The 27,421-nt window shown below is 36.9% G+C and overlaps 1 protein-coding gene across 1 annotated transcript in view; it reads left to right on the top strand.

Moving 5' to 3' along the window:
- The window catches only part of LOC140135413 (ankyrin repeat domain-containing protein 27-like), a 189,981-nt gene extending 168,816 nt beyond the window's left edge, over positions 1 to 21,165 (top strand). Inside the window, exon 24 of the mRNA XM_072156903.1 lies at positions 20,050 to 21,165. Coding sequence (XP_072013004.1) covers positions 20,050 to 21,153 — 1,104 coding nt within the window. The 3' untranslated portion in view covers positions 21,154 to 21,165. The remainder of the gene's footprint in view (positions 1 to 20,049) is intronic.
- Positions 21,166 to 27,421: the final 6,256 nt, after the last annotated feature.

Genomic DNA, 27,421 nt, shown 5'->3' with positions numbered 1-27,421 from the left:
GTGAAATGTGCAAGCTTGTTGCAAGCACAAAGATGTGAGTTATTGTGAAATGTGCAAGCTTGTTGCAACCACAAAACTGAGCTAGTGTGAAATGTGCAAGCTTGTTGCAAGCACAAAGATGTGAGTTAGTGTGAAATGTGCAAGCTTGTTGCAACCACAAAACTGAGCTAGTGTGAAATATGCAAGCTTGTTGCAAGCACAAAGCCGTGATCTAGTGTGAAATGTGCAAGCTTGATGCAAGCACAAAGCTGAGAGTCAGTGTGAAATGTGCAAACTTGGTGCAAGCACAAAGCTGAGAGTTGGTGTGGAATGTGCAAGCACACAGCTATGAGCTAGTGTGAAATGTGCAAGCTTGTTGCAAGCACAAAGCTGAAAGTTAGTGTGACATGTGCAAGCTTGTTGCAAGCACAAAGCTGTGAGCTATTGTGAAATGTACAAGCTTGTTGCAAGCACAAAGCTGTGAGTTATTGTGAAATGTGCAATCTTGTTGCAAGCACAAAACTGAGAGTTAGTATGAAATGTGCAAGCATGTTGCAAGCACAAAGCTGAGAGTTAGTGTGTAATCTGCAAGCTTGTTTATTGCAAGTACAAAGCTGTGACCTAGTGTGAAATGTGCAAGCTTGTTTGTTGCAAGCACAAAGCTGTGATCTAGTGTGAAATCTGCAAGCTTGTTGTAAGCACAAAGCTGAGAGTTAGTGTGTAATCTGCAAGCTTATTTATTGCAAGTACAAAGCTGTGATCTAGTGTGAAATTTGCAAGCTTGTTGTAAGCACAAAGCTGAGAGTTAGTGTGTAATCTGCAAGCTTGTTTATTGCAAGCACAAAGCTGTGATCTAGTGTGAAATTTGCAAGCTTGTTGTAAGCACAAAGCTGAGAGTTAGTGTGTAATCTGCAAGCTTGTTTATTGCAAGCACAAAGCTGTGATCTAGTGTGAAATCTGCAAGCTTGTTGTAAGCACAAAGCTGAGAGTTAGTGTGTAATCTGCAAGCTTGTTTATTGCAAGCACAAAGCTGTGATCTAGTGTGAAATCTGCAAGCTTGTAAGCACAAAGCTGAGAGTTAGTGTGTAATCTGCAAGCTTGTTTATTGCAAGCACAAAGCTGTGATCTAGTGTGAAATCTGCAAGCTTGTTGTAAGCATAAAGCTGAGAGTTAGTGTGTAATCTGCAAGCTTGTTTATTGCAAGCACAAAGCTGTGATCTAGTGTGAAATCTGCAAGCTTGTTGTAAGCATAAAGCTGAGAGTTAGTGTGTAATCTGCAAGCTTGTTTATTGCAAGCACAAAGCTGTGATCTAGTGTGAAATCTGCAAGCTTGTTGTAAGCACAAAGCTGACAGTTAGTGTGTAATCTGCAAGCTTGTTTATTGCAAGCACAAAGCTGTGATCTAGTGTGAAATTTGCAAGCTTGTTGTAAGCACAAAGCTGAGAGTTTGTGGAATGTGCAAGCTTGCTGCAAACACAAAGTTGTGAGTTAGTGTGTAATCTGCAAGATTGCTGCAAGCACAATGCTGCAAGTTAGTGTGAAATGTGCAAGCTTGTTGCACGCATAATGCTGTGAGTTGGTTTTAAATGTGCAATCTTGTTGCAAGTACAAAGTTGTGAGCTATTGTGAAATGTGCAAACTTGGTGCAGGCATGAAGCTGAGAGTTTGTGTGAAATGTGCAAGCTTGTTTGTTGCAAGCACAAGGCTGTGTGTTATTGTGAAATGTGCAAGCTTGTTGTTAGTACAAAGCTGTGAGCTAGTATGAAATATGCCAGCTTGCTTCAAGCACACAGCTGTGAGCTATTGTGAAATGTGCAAGCTTTTTGCAAGCACAACGCTGAGACTTAGTGTGAAATGTGCAAGCTTGTTTGTTGCAAGCACAATGCTGTGAGCTATTGTGAAATGTGCAAGCACAATGCTGCAAGTTAGTGTGAAATGTGCAAGCTTGTTGCACGCACAATGCTGTGAGTTAGTTCGAAATGTGCAAGCTTGTTGCAAGCACAAAGTTGTGAGCTATTTTGAAATGTGCAAACTTGGTGCAAGCACAAAGCTGAGAGTTGGTGTGGAATGTGCAAGCACACAGCTATGAGCTGGTGTGAAATATGCCAGCTTGCTGCAAGTACAAAGCTGTGAGCTAGTGTGAAATGTGCAAGCTCGTTGCAAGCACAACGCTGAGAGTTAGTGTGAAATGTGCAAGCTTGTTTGTTGCAAGCACAATGCTGTGAGCCAGTGTGAAATGTGCAAGCACAAAGCTGTGAGTTAGTATGAAATGTGCAATCTTGTTGCAAGCACAAAGCTGTGAGTTAGTGTGAAGAGTTTGCACAAGCTAATTGTTGATGCATGATTTGATCAAAAAATCAGATTAAAAAATATTAAGTCAGATCTTTTTAATTTATATCAGATTTAAAAAAAAAATCTCCCCAAACACAATGCGTAAAAATCCTAACTGGTAAAATACCTACAAAAGGTTCTTTAAGGGGTACTACACCCCTGTGGTAAATTTGTGACTATTTTTGCATTTTTCTCAAAAATAATAACACACTGGTAACAAAAGTTATGTATATTATTGGGGCAAGGAATCCAATTACTACACTGAAATGTCAGTGACTCAAGACAAGCGGTTCAGTATATATGATAGGAAATGAGGTACATACTAGCGGTACCTTATTTCTTATCATAAATAACGAACCGCTTGTCTTGGGTCACTGATATTCCAGTGTAATAATTGGAATTGCCCCTATAATATACATAACTTTTGTTACCACTGTGTTATTAGTTTTGAAAAATGCAAAAACAGACACAAATTTATCGAGGGGTGTAGTACCCCCTTAAGTAATTTAAAATTTTACAAAACATAAAAATGGAATGCAGACAATTATATAACCAAAACTATGTTGAATTGTTCATAATTAGTAAAATCCAAAAATAAATAAAATAATAAAGTCATGATTTTATTGAAAAAATCATGCAATTGAACTACAGTTTAAATCAATGTAATCTAAATCAAGCAACCATGGCTTGCACAAGCTAATAGCTGATTTACATATTTTGGAAGACAGACACAGGTTGATCATTTTGATTAATAAAAATAAGATAACTTTCTGCTGCTGTTATTGATATTCTTTTTGCTTTGCACATAATGGATTGAAGCATCGGTACAAGGTTAAATAAAAAATGCTACTTAACCCTAACATGCCTAGAGACCACAAATTACCACGAGGATAACCACTGTGCATGAATCCCATGTGATCTCATGACGCAATCACCATAAGTGCTTTATGCGCACAGAATCACTGGCCCGGGGCAGCGAAACCCCTGTGGCTACCGGTCCGTGATTGTGTGCTTGGCAGGCAAGGGGTCTAAAGTTCGAATCGCAGGGGTGCCAAGTGACTTCTTTGTTCATCTTCTCTCCTTTTTTGTTTCTTCTTTAATGTTCGTGTTCAGTGTTAGGGTTAATAAATAAGATAACTTTCTGTAGATGTCATTGACATTCTTATTGTTCTGCATTGAAGCATTGGTCCAAGGTTAAAAATGATACTTATAAGTATCATTTTACCATAAGATGCTTAATGTATGGCCACATGGTACATTGGCAATCATGATACGCATAAGCTGAAGTAAAATGAGCATGATATGGATTTTGTAAAATCTGTTAAGGGATCTAAAATGAGCGTTTATTGCGTTTTGACAGTATTTTTGTGGGACATGAGAGCACCTCAGACATATCGAATTGCATTCTGAATACGAAGCATGTCTTTCTGATATCAAATAATTTTCATTTTTTGACAATCACAATATAATACAAATTTTATGACAAATTATAAAAATTTGATATTTTTCAAATTTTGATATATAACAGTCCTCGAGTAAATTATATAAATCTAATGATATATTCTTAAAGTGTATGTAGCAGGAAGGAAAAGCCGACGGTCAATTGAAAATTTTGACCTTTCAAATTGACCTAATTTTTTTTGGTGTTTTGGGGAAAAAAAATCCATATCTTCAATACGAAAGGTCAAAATTTCCAATTGATCGTCGGCTTTTCATCCCACCTACATACACTTTAAGTATAAATCATCAGATTTATAAAGTTTACTTCAAGTACTGTTAAATATCAAAAATATCAATTTTAATGATTTGTAATAAAATGTGTATTAAATTGCGAATTTCAAAAAATCAAAATTATTTGATATCAGAATAACATTCTTCGTATTCAGAATGCAATTCGATATGTCTGATGTGCTCTAATGTCCCAAAATAAATACTGTCCAAACGTTCATACCCCAGCCCTTAAGGAAATGACCATGAAATGGATTCAGAAATCTGTTGGGGGAAATAATCATGATATGGATTCTGAAATCTGTTGGGGAAAGGTACATATTGCTGTTGATGTTTTGAGTTAATAAAAAATTGCTTTTTCGTCATCATTTCCTTGAAAAGATTGAAGGATTATTAGTGGAAGGTTATAATACTTATTTGCTTGTGGAAATGTATGTTATAACAAAGTTTGCTTATGGTATCTCAATTTCACTTGTATTAGAAGAAAACTTCACTAAACTAACTTTTTCTATTGAAGTAGTTCAGTTCACCTAAATGTGGATTCAATGAGTGTAGGGCATGAATTTCTGTATGCATGTCAGATGTGTGTGACTTTGTATTAAGTTCTATATCTAGGCTAATTGATCTTGTCATCAGTATAACATTATACTGGATACTAAATGGGCAATTACCTGAACCGAATCATCAATTAGTCATGGGTTGTTACTTGACTAATTTAGTTGCTGATGCATCACCATCTGGGTGCAAGAAAGTAGTATGTGTAAATAGCTACCTTTTGACATTGAAAATTGGGCTGTTCCATATAAAATCCACACTACCCCTGTGGAAGATTTTGGAAAGATCTTCTGCTGGGAGAGTATGAATTTCAAATGGAATGAACACATTAGGCAGTTCCACTTGAATTTCATACGCCCTTTGAGAAAGATTCAACCCGAATCTTTCTTTGAGGAAGATTGAGTGGAGCTGGTAATTTGTTCATTCTATTTGAAATTTATACTCCCTCTATGGAAGATATTTCCAAAATCTTCCACAGGGGTAGTGTGGATGTCAACTGGAATAGCCCAATTTGGTAGCACTGCATTGGTCACATCACATACTGATCTATTTGATGCAATACAATATTTTCACATCCAGTGCTATATATATCATGTTAAACAATGTTACTCAAAAGATTGCTCAATTAATTTTCCCCAACAGGGTATTTTTTATGAAGAGGATGCATCAAAGTTTTAATTTTGGTGAAATTTACATGTCAATCTTTAGAGTTTATGTGATATTAAACTTACAGCTATGTTTGTGAAACAATTTTGTATTAAACTCAGTATGTGATGAGACCAACAAATTCTGGGTTTGATATGATATGCTTCCAGAAGCAAGTAAGCAAGTTTAACCACCTGATAAACCACCCCAACTGCCCTAATGGGCTATTCCAGAAGAGTAATGGCACCCCCCTAAAGAAGACAGGCAAAATTTTGCCAACATTTTTGGGAATTCCCAAGCCTAAAAAGTGGTATTTTTCTTGGGAATACCCATGTCGTCTTTAGGGTTTTGAGAATAATTACCATTTTTAGGGGAATTCCCAGAGCAAAAACAGTGAAAACTGTTGGGAATCCTATGTCTTCTTTAGGGGGAGTGCCTTTAATTTCTGGAATAGCCCAATAAGATAAACATTTATGTCAAGTCTTCTGATTCTTCTTCAAATGCCATTTCAAACTCTAACATTAGGCAGCTATTGCACTTGTTCGCACTCACACAATCTAAGATGTGAAATAGGGGCAATGTTGCAGAACTTGTTCTTGAGCTGTAGGCCAATTTTACATTCAAGCCAGCATGTTTTTCAGTGTTTTTATGACCAACATTGTGTGGTATAACTTCGTCATATCATGTCATATTTTGATATTTTTATAATCTAACTACAGTGGATGAGTGCTAATCTCAAAAGTGCTAATATTTCAAAATAGAAGTCCTCAGATTTTGCCATCATGTTGCATTTTGGGGGCACAAATAAGGTTGACTGGCATTTGTGGCTATATACACTTATGCATTGTGTTCAGGATAGAAGATTTAACCACTTTGCAGCACATTGTTGCTATTTCAGAATGGCCTACTTGTATACCATGTAGTACAACAATGATTTGTAATGAACATTTGTTTTACTTCTAGGTAGTAGGTAATTTGAAATTCTAATGTAGTGGTATTTTGAGGGAGAGAGCAAGATAGTGACAGAATTAATAGAGTAACTTTTGAATACCAATATTAATTAAGCTTTCAAACATTTGTGTTAATGAAGTAGGTGGTGATTTGAAAATTCCAGTATATTGTGTTAGAAAAGGGGAGAGAGTGAGATATAAACACACTAAAAAAGAAAGTCCCTGCTAGTTTGAGTCATCTTAACTTTGAGCACCATCAATTAATGCTCTGCGTGCTAGCCATGCGCTTCAACGGAAAAAGTTCAAGTTTTGAAATATTTTCTCAAAATATCAAGAGCTATCTTAAGAACTACTGAACCAATACTAGGCTTGTTTGTACTCATTTTAATGCATTTTTCATGCTGATTCGAATATGGTCATGAAAATTTACATTTCTGAAATTGTTGAATTTTTGAATTTTTTTTGAAACTGTCGTCTGCAGTCGACACCCGCGTGAAGAGAGTTAATCTCCTCTCCTTTCCTCTCCTTGACTCACAGATGCTTGACTTGACTTGATTCTCCTTGACTCTTTCTGTCTCTTCTTGACTCTTCTTGACTCGACTCTTCTCTTTTTGACACTTCTTGACTTGCAGGTACAATTTCCAAACGGGCAAAATTTTGTTGAATTTTATACTAAAAATATGAAAATTCAAATATGGAAAAAAACCAGAAAACATTTTTAGGCCTTATTGCTTTTACTTATTTCTGCTTACATCTAAATATGACCATTCAAACAAGTGGAACTTTCTTTTTTAGAGGTGTTCAAATGACAAGTTGACAGAGTGAGGTACTGAAGGAAAGAGAGTTAATTGGGCTTCAACTGGAATAGCTCGTATTCACTGACAAGAGTTTGAAATGCAGTGAGGTGCTACTGCATTTCCATGCCATCATTTATACATTCTTATAGATCCAATGAAATTGTATTTGCCAAATGTACTCCGGTAAAACACATTAAAAGAACATTAGCCACATTTTAGTTTAAGTCAATGAACTGCATAAAGACATTAACAGGAAGAAAAGATTCCTGTGTTACAAATCGGTGAATAGTGAAGACAGAACGGTGATTGCTAGCAGGTCCGTGCCGACTCCCAAGAGCCAATCTGTATGCGTGGATGGGGGTAACTAAACTCCTCAACAAAATCATGACAAACTACATCAAGGAGGCTAGAAATGGCAGGTCAAACACCTATTAAACACCTGAACCTATTATGTGCTTAGAATAAAGGAGGCAACTGCTGACAATACAGTTGCATTATAAGAACCAGACTTCCCTGTCAACACCTTATTTTGTTAAAAAGTTAGTGTTGCAAATTGTTGCACAGATTTTGAGGGATTTATTGACAAAAAAGTGATCCTATTATTTTCTTAGTACGAGGAAGATACTGCTGTCAATTTTATAATGGCATTATGAATCAAACTCCGACGTCAACACTTTTTCCTTTTCGTTTTAAAAATTTTCTTTTCGGTGTCAAATTGTTTGGATGTGATTGGTTATGGTGACAAGAAAAAAGTGAAGCTATTATTTGCATAGCAAATAAGAGAGAGGCTTCTTTCAATCTGATAATTATGTTATGAATCAAGCTCCCACGTCAGTATCCTTATTTTGGAAACTTTGTTTATTGGCAAATTGTTACAAAAAATGGAGAAGTTTGGTGACTGCTTGCAATTATTGACGGCATGGCTCTAATTGGTTACTCAGACCCGGGCTCAGACCACTTGCATCATTTTCCAATACCTGATTATCATATTCAATACGGGAGACAAGAAAGATCGATATACTCAGTGAAGAAGCCCACTTTTAGATGCAGGAGGAAACCGGAGAACCTGGAGAAAACCTGCAAGATGACATATGGATCCAGGGTGAAAATAAGTGGGAGACGGGAGTCATTTGGCCCCAGAAACTCTGAAATGGCCCCTAGTTCCATCTCAATTTAATTGACCACCAGGGGACACTTTTTCACAAAACTGGCCCCCTCCCTGGATAGGGAACCAAAAGTTTCAAATTCAAAGCAACTATATTTATATTGGCCCTTTGGTGATTGGAGATGGCCCCTAGTTCCTAGTTAAATTTGTTGAACCAGGTGCCATTTTTATGTAAAAGTAAGTAGCTCCTGGTCCATCACTCCTTATTTTCACCCCTGGTATGGACTGGAAACCAAATGCTCATAACGTCACCTGGGAAAAGCTGTGGCACAAACCCAGGACCTCAGTGGTGCTCTCTGATACTCTATGATATACTTTGGTCGTATACTCGCCTTGGCGGGCTCGAGTGGCTGCGCAGCCATCACTGAGAAACGTGAGTTTTCCCCCTAGAATTAAGTTTTGTTTACAGTCATTTAATTGTGATGCCCTAAATGTTAGACCAACAGTAGTTATCAATATTTGATAGAAGATGAGGCTGTGATTAAAAATACATGATCCGGCTACTGTATTTGACTCCAAACTGTTTTCTTCATATATTATTTAGATTGCATAGAGCAGTCTGAAATGCATCATTTATGCCATTGTGCATTTTATAAAGCACTACCATCATACACAGGTATATATTTCATGGTTCACATTTATCCTTGAATTTAATGTGGAACTTTTGGTGTGAGGCATGATTTTTCATAATGTAAGATCTTTTTGATTAATTTTTTTTTTTCGAATCCGATTTTGTTGGCATATTAGTAATATTAACACAGTTGCAACTTATACTTAATTGGAGTCATGTTTGTAGGGCAACAGAGTAATTTTGAGTTAATGTGTAATTAGAGCATTAAATCCCCGTAGAGATCTACAGTAAAGTAGCCAATATAGCAAGTGTTTTTTTTACCTTAAGCCTGATTGCCCTCACATATCCCTTAAATTCAGCCCTATAATGGGAATTTTCACCATCAAAAAAACCTTTAAACAGAATTTTAGTTACATCTTTCATCAATTTTTTTGGGCAGTACCAGATCCTAGTGTACACAAAACATGGATGTGTTTAAAGGACTTTCACAGATCTGTCAATAAACAACGCACTCTGAAGTCACTCAAAATGCTTGATAAATGTGACCCCTCGGCACAACTGAGCCCTGAAGTCGCCAATCATCATTTTGAGATATTCAACCAAAATATTCTGCTTGAAATTAGCTTTAAAATGATGTATATCATGTCTATAGTACTTGACATTTTAGTAGTGAAAAATCAATAAAACAGTCAATAAATCCTTTGTTTCCTATTGTTTATTATTAAGTTCGATGGAGCATATCTCAATAGTGGCACTGGCGACATCCGGGCTCAGTTGTGCCAAGGGGTCACAAATCGGGGAAAATAACCTTTAGGCCCATCACAATTGATTTTGAGATTACTGTTTCCCTCCTGCATCCAAAATTGAGAATTGCAAAATATTTAAATATTTGCTTTTTATTTGACATTTTCTCTGTTAATTGACATTTTAATTATATACATTAGCTTGCTACTTTCTTACTTTGATCATCCTAATAGCAAAGATGCCAACTCTCCCTATTTTAGATGGAATCTCCCTATTTTTGTAAACATTTTTGTCCATTTTGACACCCAAATTTGGCAACCTCCCTATTTCTGGCAAGTTTTGTGCCATTGAATTTGCATTTTGAAACCCTCCCTATTTTTTGTTTGAATCCTCCCTTTTTTCTGGATGTTAATGTTGGCATCCTAACTATGATGCTGAACAAACAAAGAACACCCCTGCATTATTATCAATGTATAAAATCAGCCATAATTGCAATATATTGAACCACACCCCTTTAACATGAAAATACAGTGTCTACAGCTTAGTCATTATAGCGGTTGATTACTACATTAATAAATATCTGAAAAGTGCAAGCTAATGACAGGTGAGTGGAATATTGTAGTTTGGGATAGATCTGTGCTATGAATGGCCCTTCAACCTGCATTTTTATATAAAATGAAATACACAATATAAGACATGCCTTCTACTTCCACCACCAACCTCACCCTACTTCATCACTTATCTCTTGTTTTTACACCATCATACAAAATTAATTTTTCCATAGTTGATCGCATTTAGACAGGATTTACGTAGTAAAATCATTGTAGCCATTAAAATGTAGGTTGTTTGCATAACTCCCAAGCCCAATATGTAGAACAATCAGCTCCAGGCGCTGGCAAAACACTGACGTCTGAATCTCGTCTTATTAAGTGAGTGACAGTAAGGGTATGGCATGATGGACATACTGAATCTTATCGGGTAAAAATTGGATCATAACTATCAAAGAGGCCTTAATCCTTATGCAGACAAGAATAGCATTTTAGTGCTAGTGACTTGGATCTGTGGGATTCTATCCCCAAATTATGCTCCTGGACCCGGGGTTGGGGGTACTCAAATTTGGTTTGGGTAGGGATGTGCCACAGAGGCACGCAATGGAAGATATAAAGGCATTAGGTTTGAATGATATTTGTTGCATTCCTATCGGAAGGCATCAGAACTGCATATTTATAACAAATACACAGTCACACAGGTAAGAAAGTTGGCTAGAGCATTGTGCTTGTATTACGAATGTCGCCGGTTCGAATCAGGCCAGATGCACTGGTTTTTGTTTTGTTTTTCAATGTTTATGTGTACTGGCTGCTCTGGGGAAAGATTGAAATTTGTTCATCCTATCAACCCAGAGAACTAAGTGGTATAATTCATTTCATAGGTCAAACATTGTATTGCACTGGTCCATCAGTTAGCAATCATGTTGGATTGTCCCAGGGGGATTGTTTTAACATGTCTTTACAAGAATGATCAGACTTTTGTAAAAACACCAATTCCTCTCCAAGCAAATCAAGTATATGACAAAGGAATATTTAATTATTAAGCCTATACACTGCCCCTGTTAACTTGAAACTGTGATAAAATCATCAGATGGGTTAAAGACGGATGGGTTAAGGTATTTTGCGAGTTGTGAGTTGCGAGTTCGAGTTGCGAGTTGCGAGTTGAAAATCTGCGAGTTGCGAGTTGAAATTTGCGAGTTGCCAAAGGTAGTTGCGAGTTGATTTGCGAGTTGCGAGTTGGTATTTGCGAGTTGTCAAGGGTAGTTGCGAGTTGATTTGCGAGTTGCGAGTTACCATTTGCGAGTTGAAATTTGTGAGTTGCGAGTTTACATTTGCGAGTTGTGAGTTTACATTTGCGAGTTCTTCCAAGTTGCTAATTTGTCGAATTTTTGCAGAAATTGTTTTACCCCTATTGGAACTAGACCTTCATTGCCTGTGCTCTAGTTCCATGCACAACATTGGACATTACGTTGAGAGTTAAAAATTCTATGGTTCCCTGTTCAAAGCATACATCAAGCTCAACCACATTACAGTGTTATATTATTTTAGATTGTAATGAGATGTAGTGGGGTATCAAATTTTCCAGACAAAAGGATAGAAAAGTTCAAGCATGTTCTACTGTAAACATTGCTTTAATTGAACTGACTAATGTGATGTCAATTCCAAACAGTTTCCGTTCTCAAAATTAGACAAAATATAATGTTCACCAGTTTTGTTATAAAAGAGAGCAGTCCTGAGAGAGTAGGGATCTTTTTAAACAGAGAAACAATATCAACACACTCACAAATATGTGAACTAAAGATTCATTTTGATCAAGTAAATGTTAGTGATTTATTAAATGTGTGCTTCAGCTAGGCATGACCTAATTATAAGCACACTTCAACACTTCCGCTGCCATTAGGATATATCAGAATATTTGTGCTTCACCAAGTCCGCAACTGATGCGCAGGTACTGTCAGCGACTTAGATTGTGATTACCCCAGCAGCTCCCCATTTTATACCTGGGTGGAGTAAAGCAATTGGGAATTAAGCTATCTTGCTCAAGGACACAACACACTGGCCTCAGTGGGGCTTAAACCTACAACCTTTCGATTATGATGCTCGCACCTGAACCATTGGGCCACCGTGCTTCCCATATGCTATAGCCTACCTAAATAGGACCAGTTCAAATTCATCTCTATTTGGAGTCTTTGATATAATGTTCATAATTTTAATTTTGAACATGGACTCGGACTGAGTCAGGACTTGAGCTGGACTCAGTTCGTATAGTTTTGCTGGACTCGGACTTGGCTCAGACTTGGCACCCTGGTCTGGAGTCCGGATACAAAAGGACTCGGACTTGGCTCGGACTCGGATTCGAATCAACTCGGCTCCACTCAGATGAGGTAAACTCGGGCACAAGTCTAGGTAATTTATAACCTGTTTGTGCAGATGTGAGAGAATCAATGATGCATGACACCACTAGAGCTCTTTCCTGTTATAAGCCTATATGTAGCACAGGCTCTGTGGTGTACTCTGATACTTGTGATGATCCAAGATATATTCCACCAATAGTAGCCCTCGCTAAGCTCGGTGCTCGCTTCACTTGCAACCAAGATGAATGCAACCCAGCTTTATAATATTATAGTATACTAAAGCAACAGAGCCTGTAAGTAGTGCTACACTATGTGTACTTTTAAAACATTACCCCAAAGTCACCTGCAACATTAACTTTAAAGATATCGGCCTATCATACATGTATCATACGGAGAAATATTTTCAATACTCTCATGTGCATGTAGTCTTTAATTAAATCCCCATATAAGTAATCCAATTAAGGTGATGTGATTTCATTTCAGAATGTGAAGAATATTATGTTGACATGTGTTGAATTTGTGAACAATCTCGAAACTCTTCTTAGCAACTCGCAAAATTTCAACTTGCAACTCGCAAATTTCAACTCGCAACTCGCAAATTTCAACTCGCAAATGTCTACTCGCAACTCGCAAACCAACTCGCAACTTCCTTTGACAACTCGGAAATTTCAACTCGCAACTCGGAAATTTCAACTCGCATCTCGCAACTCGCAACTGCAACTCGCAACTCGCATCTCGCAACTCGCACTCGCAACTCACAACTCGCACTCGCACTCGCAACTCGCAACTCGCACATTATCCACACCCAAGACGGATTGGGCTATTTTCATTTAAAATCCACACTACCCCTGTGGAAGATTTTGGAAATATTTTCCACGGGGGAGTATTTATGTAAATGGTCAGAGTTAATCATTTTGAAACCCATCCCATACCGCCACCTGTATTATGGCTTTACTAGTATATCTTCTACAACTGGAGTGAGTATTTCAAATGGAAGTTACCCAATTGTCTGTTTGATTCAAAACTCATACTCTGCAGAAGACTTGAACAAAATCTTCCACAGGGGTAGTGTGGATTTGAAATTGAATATCCCATATTTGTTCTGTTGAGTTTGTCACAGATGCTACAAATGAGAACCACAAAATTCTAGTTGGAACTATGACCATTAGAGTTGGGGATGTACCCAGTCAAACTGTAGGAAAAGTTTTTGCGCAGATGCAATAATCTTCTGATTTAGTCTGTATTTTACTTACTCTAGTAGGTTCCAATCGAATTATGTCGGAGACTGTGTATTATCATATATACTGTATAAACGTGATGATGTGAAATGTCACAATTTGACATTACATTTACACCTAGATGGGGTAATACTCGCGGTAATTCTCTCTTTCTCAGTTGCAGACAAAAACTCCTTCTCTCAAGAGAGCACAAGAAATGGAACAAATTTCCACTGTATATACAATCATTACAAAAGGGAGAAATATACTTCCGTAAATACACCACTACTGATGGCCAAAAGCAAGCTAGATAACAAATAGAAATGATATGAAGTATAAAAGGTTTAACGCGCAAATATCTCCAAATATTACATAATTCAAGTCATGTTTTGTCCTTGCCCAAGTTTTCTACTTCATGGTCTATATTTTACTTAATGCCTAAATCTGTGCATCAATTCTTAAATCATATGTGATACAATGTAGGTTTAAAGGTCCCTTAATGCTCTGCATGCTAGCCATGCCCCTTCAACGGAAAAAGTTCAAGTTTTGAAATATTTTCTCAAGATACCAAGAGCTATCTTAAGAACTACTGAACCAATATTAGGCTTGTTTGTACTCATTTTAATGCATTTTTCATGCTGATTTCAAATATGGTCATAGAAATTTACATTTCTGAAATTTTTTAAATTAAAAAAAAAAATTTGAAACATGTCGTCTGCAGTCGACACCCGCGTGAAGAGAGTTAAGGTACTAACAGTGATCCCCACAGTGATGCACCTGATCCTCATGAATATGGTGTTCCTGTGAATGCATAACAATATTTATCAGATAACAATGATTAAAGTTTGCAAATTATATGAAAAACGATAAAACATACTAATATTTAATTCATATCTTCACATTTAAATTGTTCTCTCTCTGATAAAACTGAAATCCTCATTTAAGAATTGCACAAATGGTTCCTTTATGCTACATGTCCCATGAAGTTGTAAGCAATTCTATGTGATAGTTGTGTTCCCCATGTCCAGTGCTCTTTATGACCCAGTCCAGCTTTCCAGAAAGTGACTTTTGTCAGAGTCAACTAGTTGTCAAATGTTGACAGTTGGTAACAGGTGTCATGCAGGAAGGCTATATTGATCAGGGTATGGTTGGATGAGTTATATTATTCCCCTTTCAACTAAACTGTTGGTAAATTAGAACCAATAGGAGTCTATAAGGTATAATATCTTGTAATGTGTCACATATGATGTTAGCCACAGTTCGGCCTTGCTCAAACCATAAAGCAATTTATTAGTGACCAAACGAGAATTGGGTGAGCCTTCGTGGGTGAGCCAGTTTAAATGACAGTGTTTCCATATAATATTATTCAGCAATCTATTCCCACAGATACTCAATTCATGTGTTGAGTATCAGTGCTATTTCACTATTTTTCTACACCTCACTTGAATTGGCTTTGTGGATTTTGGTATGCAGATTTTTTAAAGGTCTAATGTATAGTTTCCTGAAAATAAAAAACGACACTTACTTTGAAAACCAAAAGTTTATAAAATTTGAAAAATTAAAGTAAAAAATGTAAACAATTTGAATGTCATCTTATTGGCATAATTCCTTTCATCCTAAAACTGTATCTCACTGACTCCTACTGCGTCACATTTGTGTAAACCGTCATACCAACATAGTGATATTTTGATTCATAACATCGATGGTTGCAGGAACACTACATGTGGCTGAAAGCAAAGAGCAGCAATTGTGATTGGTCTTATATTTGGATTTCTCCTCCTTGCCCTTACTCATTGTCAAGTACATTGATCTTTTATCCACGGTTTCTAACAGCTACACATCGACGTTGGGCAGGAAAAACCTCTTATGTGTCATTGGCCCCTGAACATGTTTAAAGCAAAACCTCTATTGTTACCTGTTGGCAGTTTTGTTTAAAAACATGTTCAGGGGCCATAAGCACATAGGAGGTTTTCCTGCCTAACTAGGACATTAAAGCCAGTGGGTCCAAAGTATTTTCGCTGGATTTTTAATTCATGGTTCTGAAATTAAACAAACACAAAAAGCAAGAAAATAAACATTTCATGAAAATGTCCCGCAATTCAGTTTGTTGATTCTTATCCTGTGCCTGATTGGGTCGTGTTTTATAGATACCATACAATGCAAGTGGAAGGATGTTTTGATTCACTGCATGAGAGAGAAGGCAAAGAAAAACAGTTCTGATTGGTTTGATGTTGGAAATTCCTTGTAACCCTTTTCTCTTCGCCAAGTACATGTGTGTAATTTGTTTTTTCATGTTCACTGACTTACAGGGGCTGTCATTTTCTTCAGAAGAGGAGGCCCCAAATATATGAGGGTCATATTTTTTGCCATTTTGACTTCCATTTTGGACACCCATACACTTTTGAGCAATAATATCAATGATTGTGTAATAAGGTGCACAGAATGACTTCAATTGGACCTTCATTTTCCTAAAATTTCCAACTTCTGAGGGAGGCACCCATGTATAGAATTTACCAAGGTAGCCATTTTTATTTAAGTATTTTCATAGTGGTATTTGTTCCAAGTGCTTCACATTTATTTCTGCTGCCACGAGGATATATCACACCATGTGCTGCCAACAACATTTACACCGGTATGACTATCCCTAACAGCTCCCCATTGTACAACTGGGTGGAGTGTAGCATGCAAGATAAAGCGGCTTGCCTAAGAACCCAACACATTGGCCTTGACATAGCTTGAACACACAACCTTGTGATTGTGAGTCATATGGGGTTGAATGCCCTAACCTTCAGCCCACTGTGCTCTATCTGACACTACATGTTTTCGCCAGCGTTAGCTGGCTATGATCTAATTCGGAGATCGTCTTTGTTTGCTAAAGAGATTACGGGTACTAGCATTGGTTTGAATTACTTTTGCGGAACTTTTTATGGTGAAAATATATAATAGACCTGTTATTGGATTTGTAAGAAAAAGAAAGTATGTTTTGCCGTTTCAACGAATGAAAACAGTGAGAATTTCAAAAGTTATGGTTTGAAGGAAATATGACATTAAAAGTTCATGCCAGGCCTATAATAGTTTCCACAGCATATCAACGAAAGAAAATTATAGAATCCTTGTTATCAGGCGTTCTTAGATTTACATTAGCAGACCTCCTGGAGATCAGCACAGCATGAGATGTGAGTGTATTGATAACATGATTAAAACCTTTATGGACGTAAAAGTCAAAGTAAAAATATCCTATATCCTGTATCGTTTTATGGATAAAAATGACTCAAAATGTCATTTATGAAATAATTTATCTTAAACATCAGTTTTGTCTTTTCAACGGGAAAAAATCGATGCAATTTCAGGGCCTATTTTTGATATGGGTATAATTTATATACATGTAGGCCTATTATAATTGAACAATATCAGTCTTTATACATTTTATAATGTGCTATATTACGTATAAATTGCTAATTAATATAAAATTAATGTGCATGTATAAGGCAAAGTAGGATGGCAGTTTTTAGCCAATTAACTAAAAACTGCATTTCTTTATATTAATAATGAGCTAAGGGTAGCCTAAAAGGCAGAAAAGACAAAAAGACAGAACAATTTGGAGTAATTAATTGACAGGAAGTTATAGGAGTTGTTTGGTTTGCTGTTTCTGTGTGCATGTTCTCATCATTGATGGTTTGGTGGACTGTCATGAAACATGATGGATCATAAAAAGAGTGATCCTAAAATGCCACCACCCAAACTTATTACAAGGCATCTTCTGCATTGAAGCTGGCTTTCCCTTTAAAGGGAATTTTTATTCTACACTCTGTCGCAATTTATTTGTGAAAAATACATGCATGAATGTGATTGCAACAAATGATTCCATTATTATGTGATTCAATCATGGCTGGTTTTATAACCGGTATTGTGAGAATTTTCAATACTTATGTTTTCATATTACATAATATTTTTCCAATGACCTTTAAGCTATGATTGTAAAACATATTGCACCAGAAAATTACAAAAAGAAAATAATAATCACATTTTTCAACTTGTAGTGGATCAAAATCAGTTTTGAGAAATGAAGAAAGAAACCGCACTAATTTAAAGGTGTCTTACTATGTGTGAAATGGGCTATTACGGTTGAAATCCATACTCCCCATGGAAGACACAACCTTAAATCTCCCATACAGGGGGTTAGATTTCGAGTTGTGGAGTCGCCCATTCAGGCAACCTTATTTGAAATTCACTCGGGGGCACTCGACTTTAGAATTGACAGGGATGTGCGGATAGCAGTTCAAAACTAGGGGCTTTCAGTGAGAGCCTAGATACCGAAAAAGGGGGGTCTTTCAGTGAGAAGGCCCCCAAAAATGGGGTCTTTCCATGATACTGGAAAACATTTTTACCAAAAAAGGGGGTCGTTCCGTGAGACTAGGGAAAATTTTGGGTCAAGATATAAAATTTGTTGCAAAATTTTCAAATTTTTTGAAAAATTTGAAGAAAAATAATGAAAAAACAGGTCATTCAGTAAGAGATTTTCAGAAATGTTCCCAAAATTTTTGAAAAAAAAGGTCTTTTGTGACAAGAAAACAAAAAAGGGGGTCATTGAGTGAGCGGGAGTTGAATGGGGGTCAATGTGGCCGAACATCCCTGTCACCCATTTTTAGTGAGTACCACCCCCTGGAAATTCACACTCATTGTGTGAAATTTAAAGGGTTTGTGTTCCATAGGGGGTGTATGGATTTCAACTGGAATAACTTAATTATTTTTTTGCCATCAACTTGTTAGCAAGATGCAATTTTTCAATACCCAATATTTCAGATATGAATGAATGAATCTTATTCGGATAATGCAAATTTAAATTATTCATAATCTTTGAATGGAAAACAATTTAATTTAAGTAGTGAAAACCTGGGAGTGAAATTTTCTTTGATCCATACAATATTGCAATATGATTCATGAATTTCTAATGTGCCTAGTTTATCACTTGTATTGAGTCACACATTAAAGAAAATTAGCAGGAGAAAAGAGAAAGGGCAAGGACTCCCATTATGCTTGTCCTCTAGCGCTTCTGCAAGGCACTGAGTGCTTAATTCTGCCTAGCTTATCACTTGTATTTGGTCACATTAAAGAACATTAGCAGAAGAAAAGAGAAGGGGGAAGGACTCCCATTATGCTTGTACTCTAGCGCTTCTGCAGGGCACTGAGTGCTTAATTCTTTGCATGCTAGCCATAGTATAGGCTTATATTAAAAGTCAAAGGCATTTACTCAAAATATCAAGAGCTATCTCAAGAACCACTGTACCATATATACTGGGTATGTTTGTATTCATCTTAAAGAAATATTTTGTGATTATAGCATCCTCTTTTTATGACATTTTTCAGTAGATATGCATGAAAAAAGCTTATTCCCAAAATTTCAGTGATTCTGATTTTGCGTTTGCAAGTTATGCATGTTTAGTACACTGCTCCATAGACCACTGTGTTGTTATTTTGTTCTGGTGTACCAGAATGTAATTCAAATTTGGCGATATTTGTGCTAAATGAATTAATCTGCAAGAAATTTTTGGACACAGATTTTGCATTGGGGGAATTTTTGTTAGGTGTATGCAATTACTACCAGCCATTATTGGGCTGAAATGTTCAAAATATGTTTGCGAAATATTTTCAGGCTTTTCAAGCTTTTTGTGATTTTTTAGGGTAATTTAGCTATAGAAAATCCCAACTGTCCGACCCCCACATGACAAGCTAGTCCCTCTACAAATAGATATATATGGTGTTGTTGTTTTTGTTATTGCTTGAGTCAACCTTGAAAATAACAGCAATCAAACATTTAGAACCACACCAAAAATTGTAACATGTGTCTTTCAAACATTGCCAACATCATTTATCAGCTTGTTTGAAACATTTTTTTGTTAACTTAAATCCTTTCTTATCAGTCATTTCTTTTTAATCCTACATTGATGAGAAAGCGGGAGATTTACTTGTACTTCAGTCGTTTCAAACACTGTTCAGGAATACTGTAAAAGTTGAAATTTTGTGCTACATTTATTTTTCGCATTTTAACCACCTGGACACTACTGGTCATCTAACAACATTTCTGATTGGTTAATAACTTGAAATGTTCATTTCAATTGCCAATTATGTCTAGGCTTTAAGGTCAAATTTGCATTTGTAGATGATCTTTTTAATACCCTCCTTGATTGGTTCAAAATTTGACGCAATATTCATTTTGGCCAATCAGCAGGTAGTTCTCATGGGGTTAAGAAGAATGTGTGAATACATTTCTTTTTTGTGTATAGGTCTGTGTAAGGAAGCATAGAATCACAAATTTAAAAATAACTGAAACAGTTCAAAATTGGCAATGCGTGAAAAATTGATCTCACAAAAATTCCACCTGTACATTAGTGTATTTGCCATCCTGTGATGATTGCCTTATTATTTACATATTTTCTTGTATTTCTTTCTCTGTTTTACCTACAGCTATCCATTCAGCATTTCGATCACCGTATGCTCAAGCACGTTGAAACTCGAGACCAGAGCGGTCCAAGGTTATGGCGTTTAGAGGCAGAGGATGTCAGAATTAAAGAGAGACACAGGGAGGAGGAAGGAGATGCTAAAACTGACGACAACGATGAGGATGATGATGGCGCTGGTAGGAGGAAATGGGACATCGAAGAAATGAAACTAGAGAGAGGCTCTAGCGAAATGAGACCGCAGGACGTACGCGAGACGTCTGCCGAGGAAACCGCAGAGGTTAGTAAAGTAACTATAGATGATGATGCATATGTGCAAACTGCCAACGATGATGGGGATGAGAGTGGTAGCAGAGCGAGATTGGAAAAATATTCTGCTACGCCACATGAGAAATCAGAGCAGGTAACGAGCGGAGAGCGGGATGATGGAACATGTCACGTTGCCGAGGAGGAGGATGCGACGAGTGATGTAAAAGCTCAACGTGTGCCAGTTATCGACGTTGCCGTGCATCACGACGAAAGCGTAAACAAAGAGGACAGTGAACCTGAGATGAAAGGAAGTAAACAAATCCAAATAAAAAATGACAATTTAGAGAGTATTGGTGATGAGGAACCATCACAAGAAAGTCATGTTGAGTCAAGTGCCGGAGAACAGGAAACTGGTGGAGGAGGCTCAAAGGAAATTGAAGCTAGTGGAGATGTCACCGATAAAATGGACGATGATAAAGTGGGTCGGGTAAGTAATCCGAGACCTCTTTCCCCAACAGAGATGCAGGACATGAGCGATAAGTGTTACCAGGGCAGCGGCAAAACGGAACTGGAGATCCCCACAGAAACAGTAAAGACTCACAAACGCAGCTCGTCTAACGTTACGATAGAAGAAATGGCCGCCATGGCAATGGATATGAGGAAAGCAGCAAGCGCATCTTCGGAGACATCCCCGCAGCACGGGGATGAGCGACGGGTTGGGTTTGCCGAAGCCCTTAGCTCAACCCCTGATGTTGATAGGGGTGTGGATACCGGCACTGATACAAGCAGCCCTGCAAAGTCTGTCGATGCACCTCTGACCGATTCTGATGTGGAAAATATGGAACCATTATTCGCTGATTAAAGTCCACTTTTATGTACAAAATATTTTGTCTATAACAATGCCATAAATGTAGCATAATCAGATCAATTTGATCATAACCAGGGACAGGCGATTTGCGTGGAAAAAAATAGCAAATTACGCGGAGATTGCGTGGAACTTTTTTTCAGTGCAAATCATGTATCCGTGCCCATAGGAAAAAAATAGCCAATTGCGCGGAGATTGCGCAGAAAAAAAGTTCCGAGCAAATCACTTGTCCCTGATCATAACATCTCATGCTTTTTTCATAAACATCACAAATAACTCCTTGTTCTAAAATTGCCAAAAACTGAATTTTTATCAATTTTGTAAATTCCGACTGTTCAAGTCACTGCATGTGACTTAAACTGGTTTAGTGAGAGAGAAACATAAAAGCCATATTGTAACATCTGCTGAGGACTTTAGGACCTTTAATATTTTTCAAAATTCTGATTTTTATGTGATTGTAATGTACTTTATTACACTAACACATCCTACAAAAATCAAGACTTTAGTGCTGTAGTTTTGTCAAAATCGTGCAGGAACTGTCGTTTAATTATTACCATGGAAATGTTAGTGGACCGCATACATGATGTTCATAAACACAGTATGTACATTGACATACAGGATAGTCATACACACATCAAAGGACCTTGCCGTAGCAAGACCGACAGAGTGATACATATTGGTGACATTGGTGCTGGTAGTAAATTTCAATTTTCTTTTTTTTTAATTTACCTCAGTTCTTCTCTTCAAAATTAAAAGGGGCATATCTAACAGTAAAAGCTAACATTTTATGGAAACAAAATACTAATCTATTTTTTTTGGAAATGTTATAATATGGCTTTACAAATGAAGGCAACTGCCTTGTGTCTAAGCATATTATCATTTGTTTGGAGCACTAAAGCCGTAGGGATGACCATCATAATTTCATGTTGCCCCTATTGCTACAAAAGATTGTTTTCTGGAAAGAACTCATCAACAGAAGTATTATGGTGGTTAAATGGTCAAAATCGGTCAAAAACTTTTCGGATTATGAATTTTCAAAGTTTCCCATTCTGACCGGTCATTGGAACGAAATAACTTGACAAAGTCTAAATATAGCAATGTGAGCAAAATTGGTATAAGCATATATTTACCTTTTATATTTCTTTATTTTAATATATATGCAAACATGAAACAAGCATATTGTGAAAGTATCAAAGGGTTTCTTATGAAATGGCACTTTACTAGTCAATAGCATTAAGTATTTCTTCTAAGCGTGGCACTCAAATCATGCTTTTAGAAAACATTTGCCAAAAATCATCCATAATGGCCAAAGTGGCACAAAATCAAAAGTCCAGGTGAACTTTTTTTTTACAATTATATACACTACACATAAGAAAAATACTAATGTACTACAAGGGATTTTCAACATAGGAATCCAAACAATCAAGTACCAACATGCACAGCTTTGTCCTGATATCACTTCTGGGGTTTTAACAAAATGTTTAACCTCTATTGTGATTGGCAGTAGCATAAGGTATCTCTTTGATAGCTGATAATGCCCAGCCATTCAGCAAGTGGCTAATAACTGACCTTGATAGGCTTGAATGAATACTGTCATGTGCTACAAAACCATCACACTCCAGGGCCTGGTCACTTTATATGCTACAGGGAGCACAATACTTTAACAATGGAGTGAAAGACTCATTATTGATTAGACGCGTATTTTAAAAGTACAGCTCCTGTGCGTGTTTAGCAGCAAATCAGTGCAGATGGTATAAATATAAGAAAATGTTTAGGGTTGAAATCAGGTGAAAAATACATCAAATGAGCACGAAACTTCACATTTATGTTCAGAAAGGTGTCTTCTTAGCATGATTCGAAAGGAATATGAAAATTCCAAAGGGAAGCTGGTGATTTAATTTTAACTCGAGATCTACTTGTTCAATATTTTAACCTTTGTACAGAGGGTATGATAGAGGTATTACTGGCAACTCTGCCAAATTTCAGCTCAGTAGGCCACGTTTTCACCTGAAATTATTGACATGAATATTTTGTGCCATTCTTGAGCAGTGCTGAACTCAGCCACTGGCAATTAAGCGCACTGTGGTGATGGACCAATTTTGATTCGAACTTAAAGGAAAATTAAATAAGTTATGTTGCTGTAATTTGCAAGATAGTTACAAAATATAATTGGCATTAACTTCCCCAATTTGTACAGAAAAATATTGAAAAATAAAAGAATGAGATCAATTTAGAAATGTCTGTGCAAGCAGTGCACAGTTGAGCTCCCTGCATGTCTATGGGAGTGTTCTAATCAAGTTGATGGTTCATTGGCCATCCCTACTAAAGGGCTAACTACATGGGCTTGAGCACAAAAGGTTTAATCATCTTTGCTTATCCTTAGCAATAAACCTATTTGTGCACCAAGTTGTACAAGCAGTTGACTTTTTTGTGCTCCACGCAGCCATTATTATTGTGTTATTCAGTGCCAAAATGGATGGTTTGCATAACCTTGAATTTCTTTCAACCTTTTTGCCTATTTTGAGTGTTTGCTCAAAAACCACATGCTCTTTCTGAAGATTTTGTACTTCTGACCATACGAAGATGTGCCACAAATGTTGGTCCCATTTCCAGCCATTTGGTATATCAATGACTGCATTTTCTATGCCAGTTTTGTTTATGGATGGGTCATTTACAATTATTTACCCTTCCCCTCTGTCAACATTGGAACACTTTGGAAAACTGTTGAAGTTTGAAATTAGCATTTCCCAACATTCCACGGGGGAGAGGGGGTGATAGTTTTCTGTTCTTTACACGCAAGCGTTCCAAGACTTATTTCCAAAGATTGTAGACGATAAGAGGATAAGTAACTCAGTGTAACTGGGCAGGAAAACTTCCTATGTGTTATTGGCCCCTGAACATGTTTAAAGTGAAACCTTTTATGTAACCTGTTGGCAGTTTTGTTTTAAACATGTTCAGGGGCCACAAACTCATAGGAGGTTTTTCCTGCCCAACGATTATGCATAATAGGATATTCCAGTTTGAACCCATACACCCCCTATGGAAGACACAACCTTAATCTAACACACAGGGAGTGTGAATTTCAAATGGGCTTACCTAAATGTGTGGACTCTATTTCAAATCTACACCCACTGTGTAGGTCATGTCTTCCACAGAGGATGTATGGATTTCAACTGGGGAAGCCCAAAGAGGATGATGTTGCAAAGTTGATTTTGAGTTAACTGGAGTCATCATATATAGGTATAATTGAGATTGCATCAGATCAAACTGTAACCAAGTAAATCCCAGTAAGGCGATGAAAAAGGAAAACCCTGTTCTACGGGCTCGAGGGACCCAGATTTTGAACAAATTGGGAAAAAATATTTTCCTAAAATTTCAGGACCAATTTTTTGTGTGTATATTCCCAAATTGCAAAATATTTACAGATTTTGGTGATTTTTTGGGTCATTTCTAAAAATAAAAAAAAGCCTGACTGACCGACCCTACTTGAAAGGTCCGTTTTGAAAGGGTTTTTTTTTTCATTGCCTAAACATTTAAATGTCAGGTTATATAAAGGGTATAACAATTTGAATACCATTCCAAAACATTTTTTGTAAACTTTCTAAAATACATTTGAACATAATGTTATACTCAGCTAAATTCATTTAACAATAACATTTTGACAGAGATTTTAAAATGGTTTTTTTTTGTTCGCATAAAACATTTAAAAAACATGTTTCATGCCCTTTATACAACCCAACATTTAAATGTTATTTACATGTTTTGGCTAAACCCATAACATATAATGCATTTGTAACATTTTAAAAACATTTTTGTTTTTGCTGGAATGTTATTTCACGAAGTGCTCAATTATAAATTCTTTTTTTTTACCCCATTTTGCTTGACTGGGTCACATGACCTCTGTCTCTACAACTTATAAGCTAAATGTCGTGGTGATTTACAGGTCTTACATTTGGGAAACTTAGAACTTTCTAAGGCAACCAGATACCAGAAGAAAAACAACAATTTCTTTGGCAATTTCTTCATTATGTAAAATAATCATCTTGACATCAAGGCTTGAAATGAAAACTTTTTTAGTCAAAACTGTTTTGTACCTTAACTATGTGGGAAACTTAGTGAGAACTTTATGAGTCAACCAGATATCAGAAGAAAAACAACAATTTCTTTGGCAATTTCTTCATAATGTAAAATAATCATCTTGACATCAAAGCTTGAAATGAAAACTTTTTTACTCAAAAGAATTTTGTACCATAACTATGTGGGCCAATGTGATTGGTTTCATGCTGTCTTAACATGCCGATGTTGTTTGTATTTCAAAATTAGATCATGCACTAAATTAGGTGACTTCATCACATTGTCCATAAATAGACCATGTTGTCTAGAGAGTGGTAGATGAAAGAAGTGCACAGGCAAATTCCCTCTTGTAGGGGTTTTGTTATAATAAGGTTCCTTCGTATAGACCACAATGGTTCCAGTGTATACCTCAAAGAAGTACCCACAATGTACCTTCAAAAGTACCAACAGTGTATCCATTCAGCAGAGTACTAAGTGCCCCTGTAGATTATCTCCTATATCAACAGCTTATTGCTAGAAGTGGGTAAGTGCAATAGCTACCTTGTGTAAATGCCCAAATTTTCACATGGCAGCTACTGCACTTATCTGCTTCTGGCACTGAGCAGTCAATATGATTCTGGATTACCTATCCTCTGATGTATACACTCCAGTGTACCTATAGAGTACCTACTTTAGCTATGGTGCACCAGTAGTATTGCACCTGATGAGTATCCACAGGAGACTTTTGGTTAAAATCTTTTCTCATGAACAGTTTAAATCCTAATGCAACCAAATCTGGGTTGTACCTGTGGGCACCTTCAGGTATTGGTGGTATCCAAGGTCACATACAGAGGTCAAAGGTTGTTTGAGGTTATGTTCCTCATTTCACAATTGACGCCTTTGACCTGGTTGGATCAGAATGGGCTATTCCAGTTAAAATCCATACACCCTTTATGGAAGACATGACCTTAATCTCTCACACAGGGAGTGTAAATTTCAAATGGGGTTACCGGAACGGGGGACTCCATTTGATATCTACACTTCCTGTGTGGGAGATTAAGGTCATGTCTTCCATAGGGGGCGTATGGATTTCAACAGGCATGGCCCATTGTTTCACATTGGAATACTGACCGTACTTTCAGTACACATAGAATCAGTCACCTAATGATCCATACAAGAGGAATATGTATGTGTATGTTTGATGATTGGCTGACTAACTGCTGTCTGCCATTAACTGCCGCTTTGTTGTACTTTTAAAACGCTTGCCATTCAATTAGATTTGACTACCAAACCGTACATCATGCTGAAGAAAACATCTGAATTTATACTGCGCTCTGATTTCACAAGATATGTTTAATATTTTTAATTAATGAAAGTGACTTTCTGCAAACCTACTGTATGTATAGTTGTTAATAGTTTTCACAATATTTGCTACCATTTTCATTTTGTACTTATTTTATTACAAAGTAAATGTATCGTGAATATAAAATGAGTTATATATTTTTGCTTTGCTTTGAGAAGTTGATTGTGATGATAAAAGTATGCCAGCGTTTAATTATGAATGAACCGTCTAAAAATAGGGAGCTGAGATGATTGGTAAATAGCGGGATTAGAAGTAATACGCCTATCACCATCTTCTTGCATTGCTCATTCATAAATAGGCAATATCACTGGTTGGCCTAAGGCAAGATTTTTAAAGTAGAATCTTATGATGTGTGTGTCTCTTAGCTGTCTTCAGTATGGAAACACACTTGGGCCCTGATATGCAGGCTCAAGCCATTCATAAATAGGCAATATCACTGGTAGGCCTAAGGCAAGATTTTGAAGTAGAATCTCTGTGTACTTGTATGTGCCTTTTGTATTATCTATCTGTATTCAGTGAGGGAACACACTTTGATTCTGATGGGACCAGGCTTTAGCACTTTTCCCAAGCCCAGTGGTGGCACCATGGGGGCATGGGGAAAATGCCCCCTGTCAGAACTCTCGCTCGCCCTGTAAAAACCCAAAATTACGTAAATTTCCATCTTTTTTGCAGACCTTGATTCTTTTCCAAATGAAATGTTTATTGAAGTTGAAAAAATGCAGCTAAATTGAAAATGTGAGTGCCTAAAAGTAAAATGGATAAAATGAATATAATAAATATATTTTACACTTGACAACTTTTTCATCTTGGAACCCCCGCCTTGCCTTATATTTGACTTTATTAGTGCTT

The sequence above is a fragment of the Amphiura filiformis genome, chromosome 16, assembly GCF_039555335.1.
Source record: "Amphiura filiformis chromosome 16, Afil_fr2py, whole genome shotgun sequence".
NCBI lineage: Eukaryota > Metazoa > Echinodermata > Ophiuroidea > Amphilepidida > Amphiuridae > Amphiura > Amphiura filiformis.
Note: the sequence above shows the minus strand (reverse complement) of the source record. Positions and strands in the feature narration are given on the sequence as shown.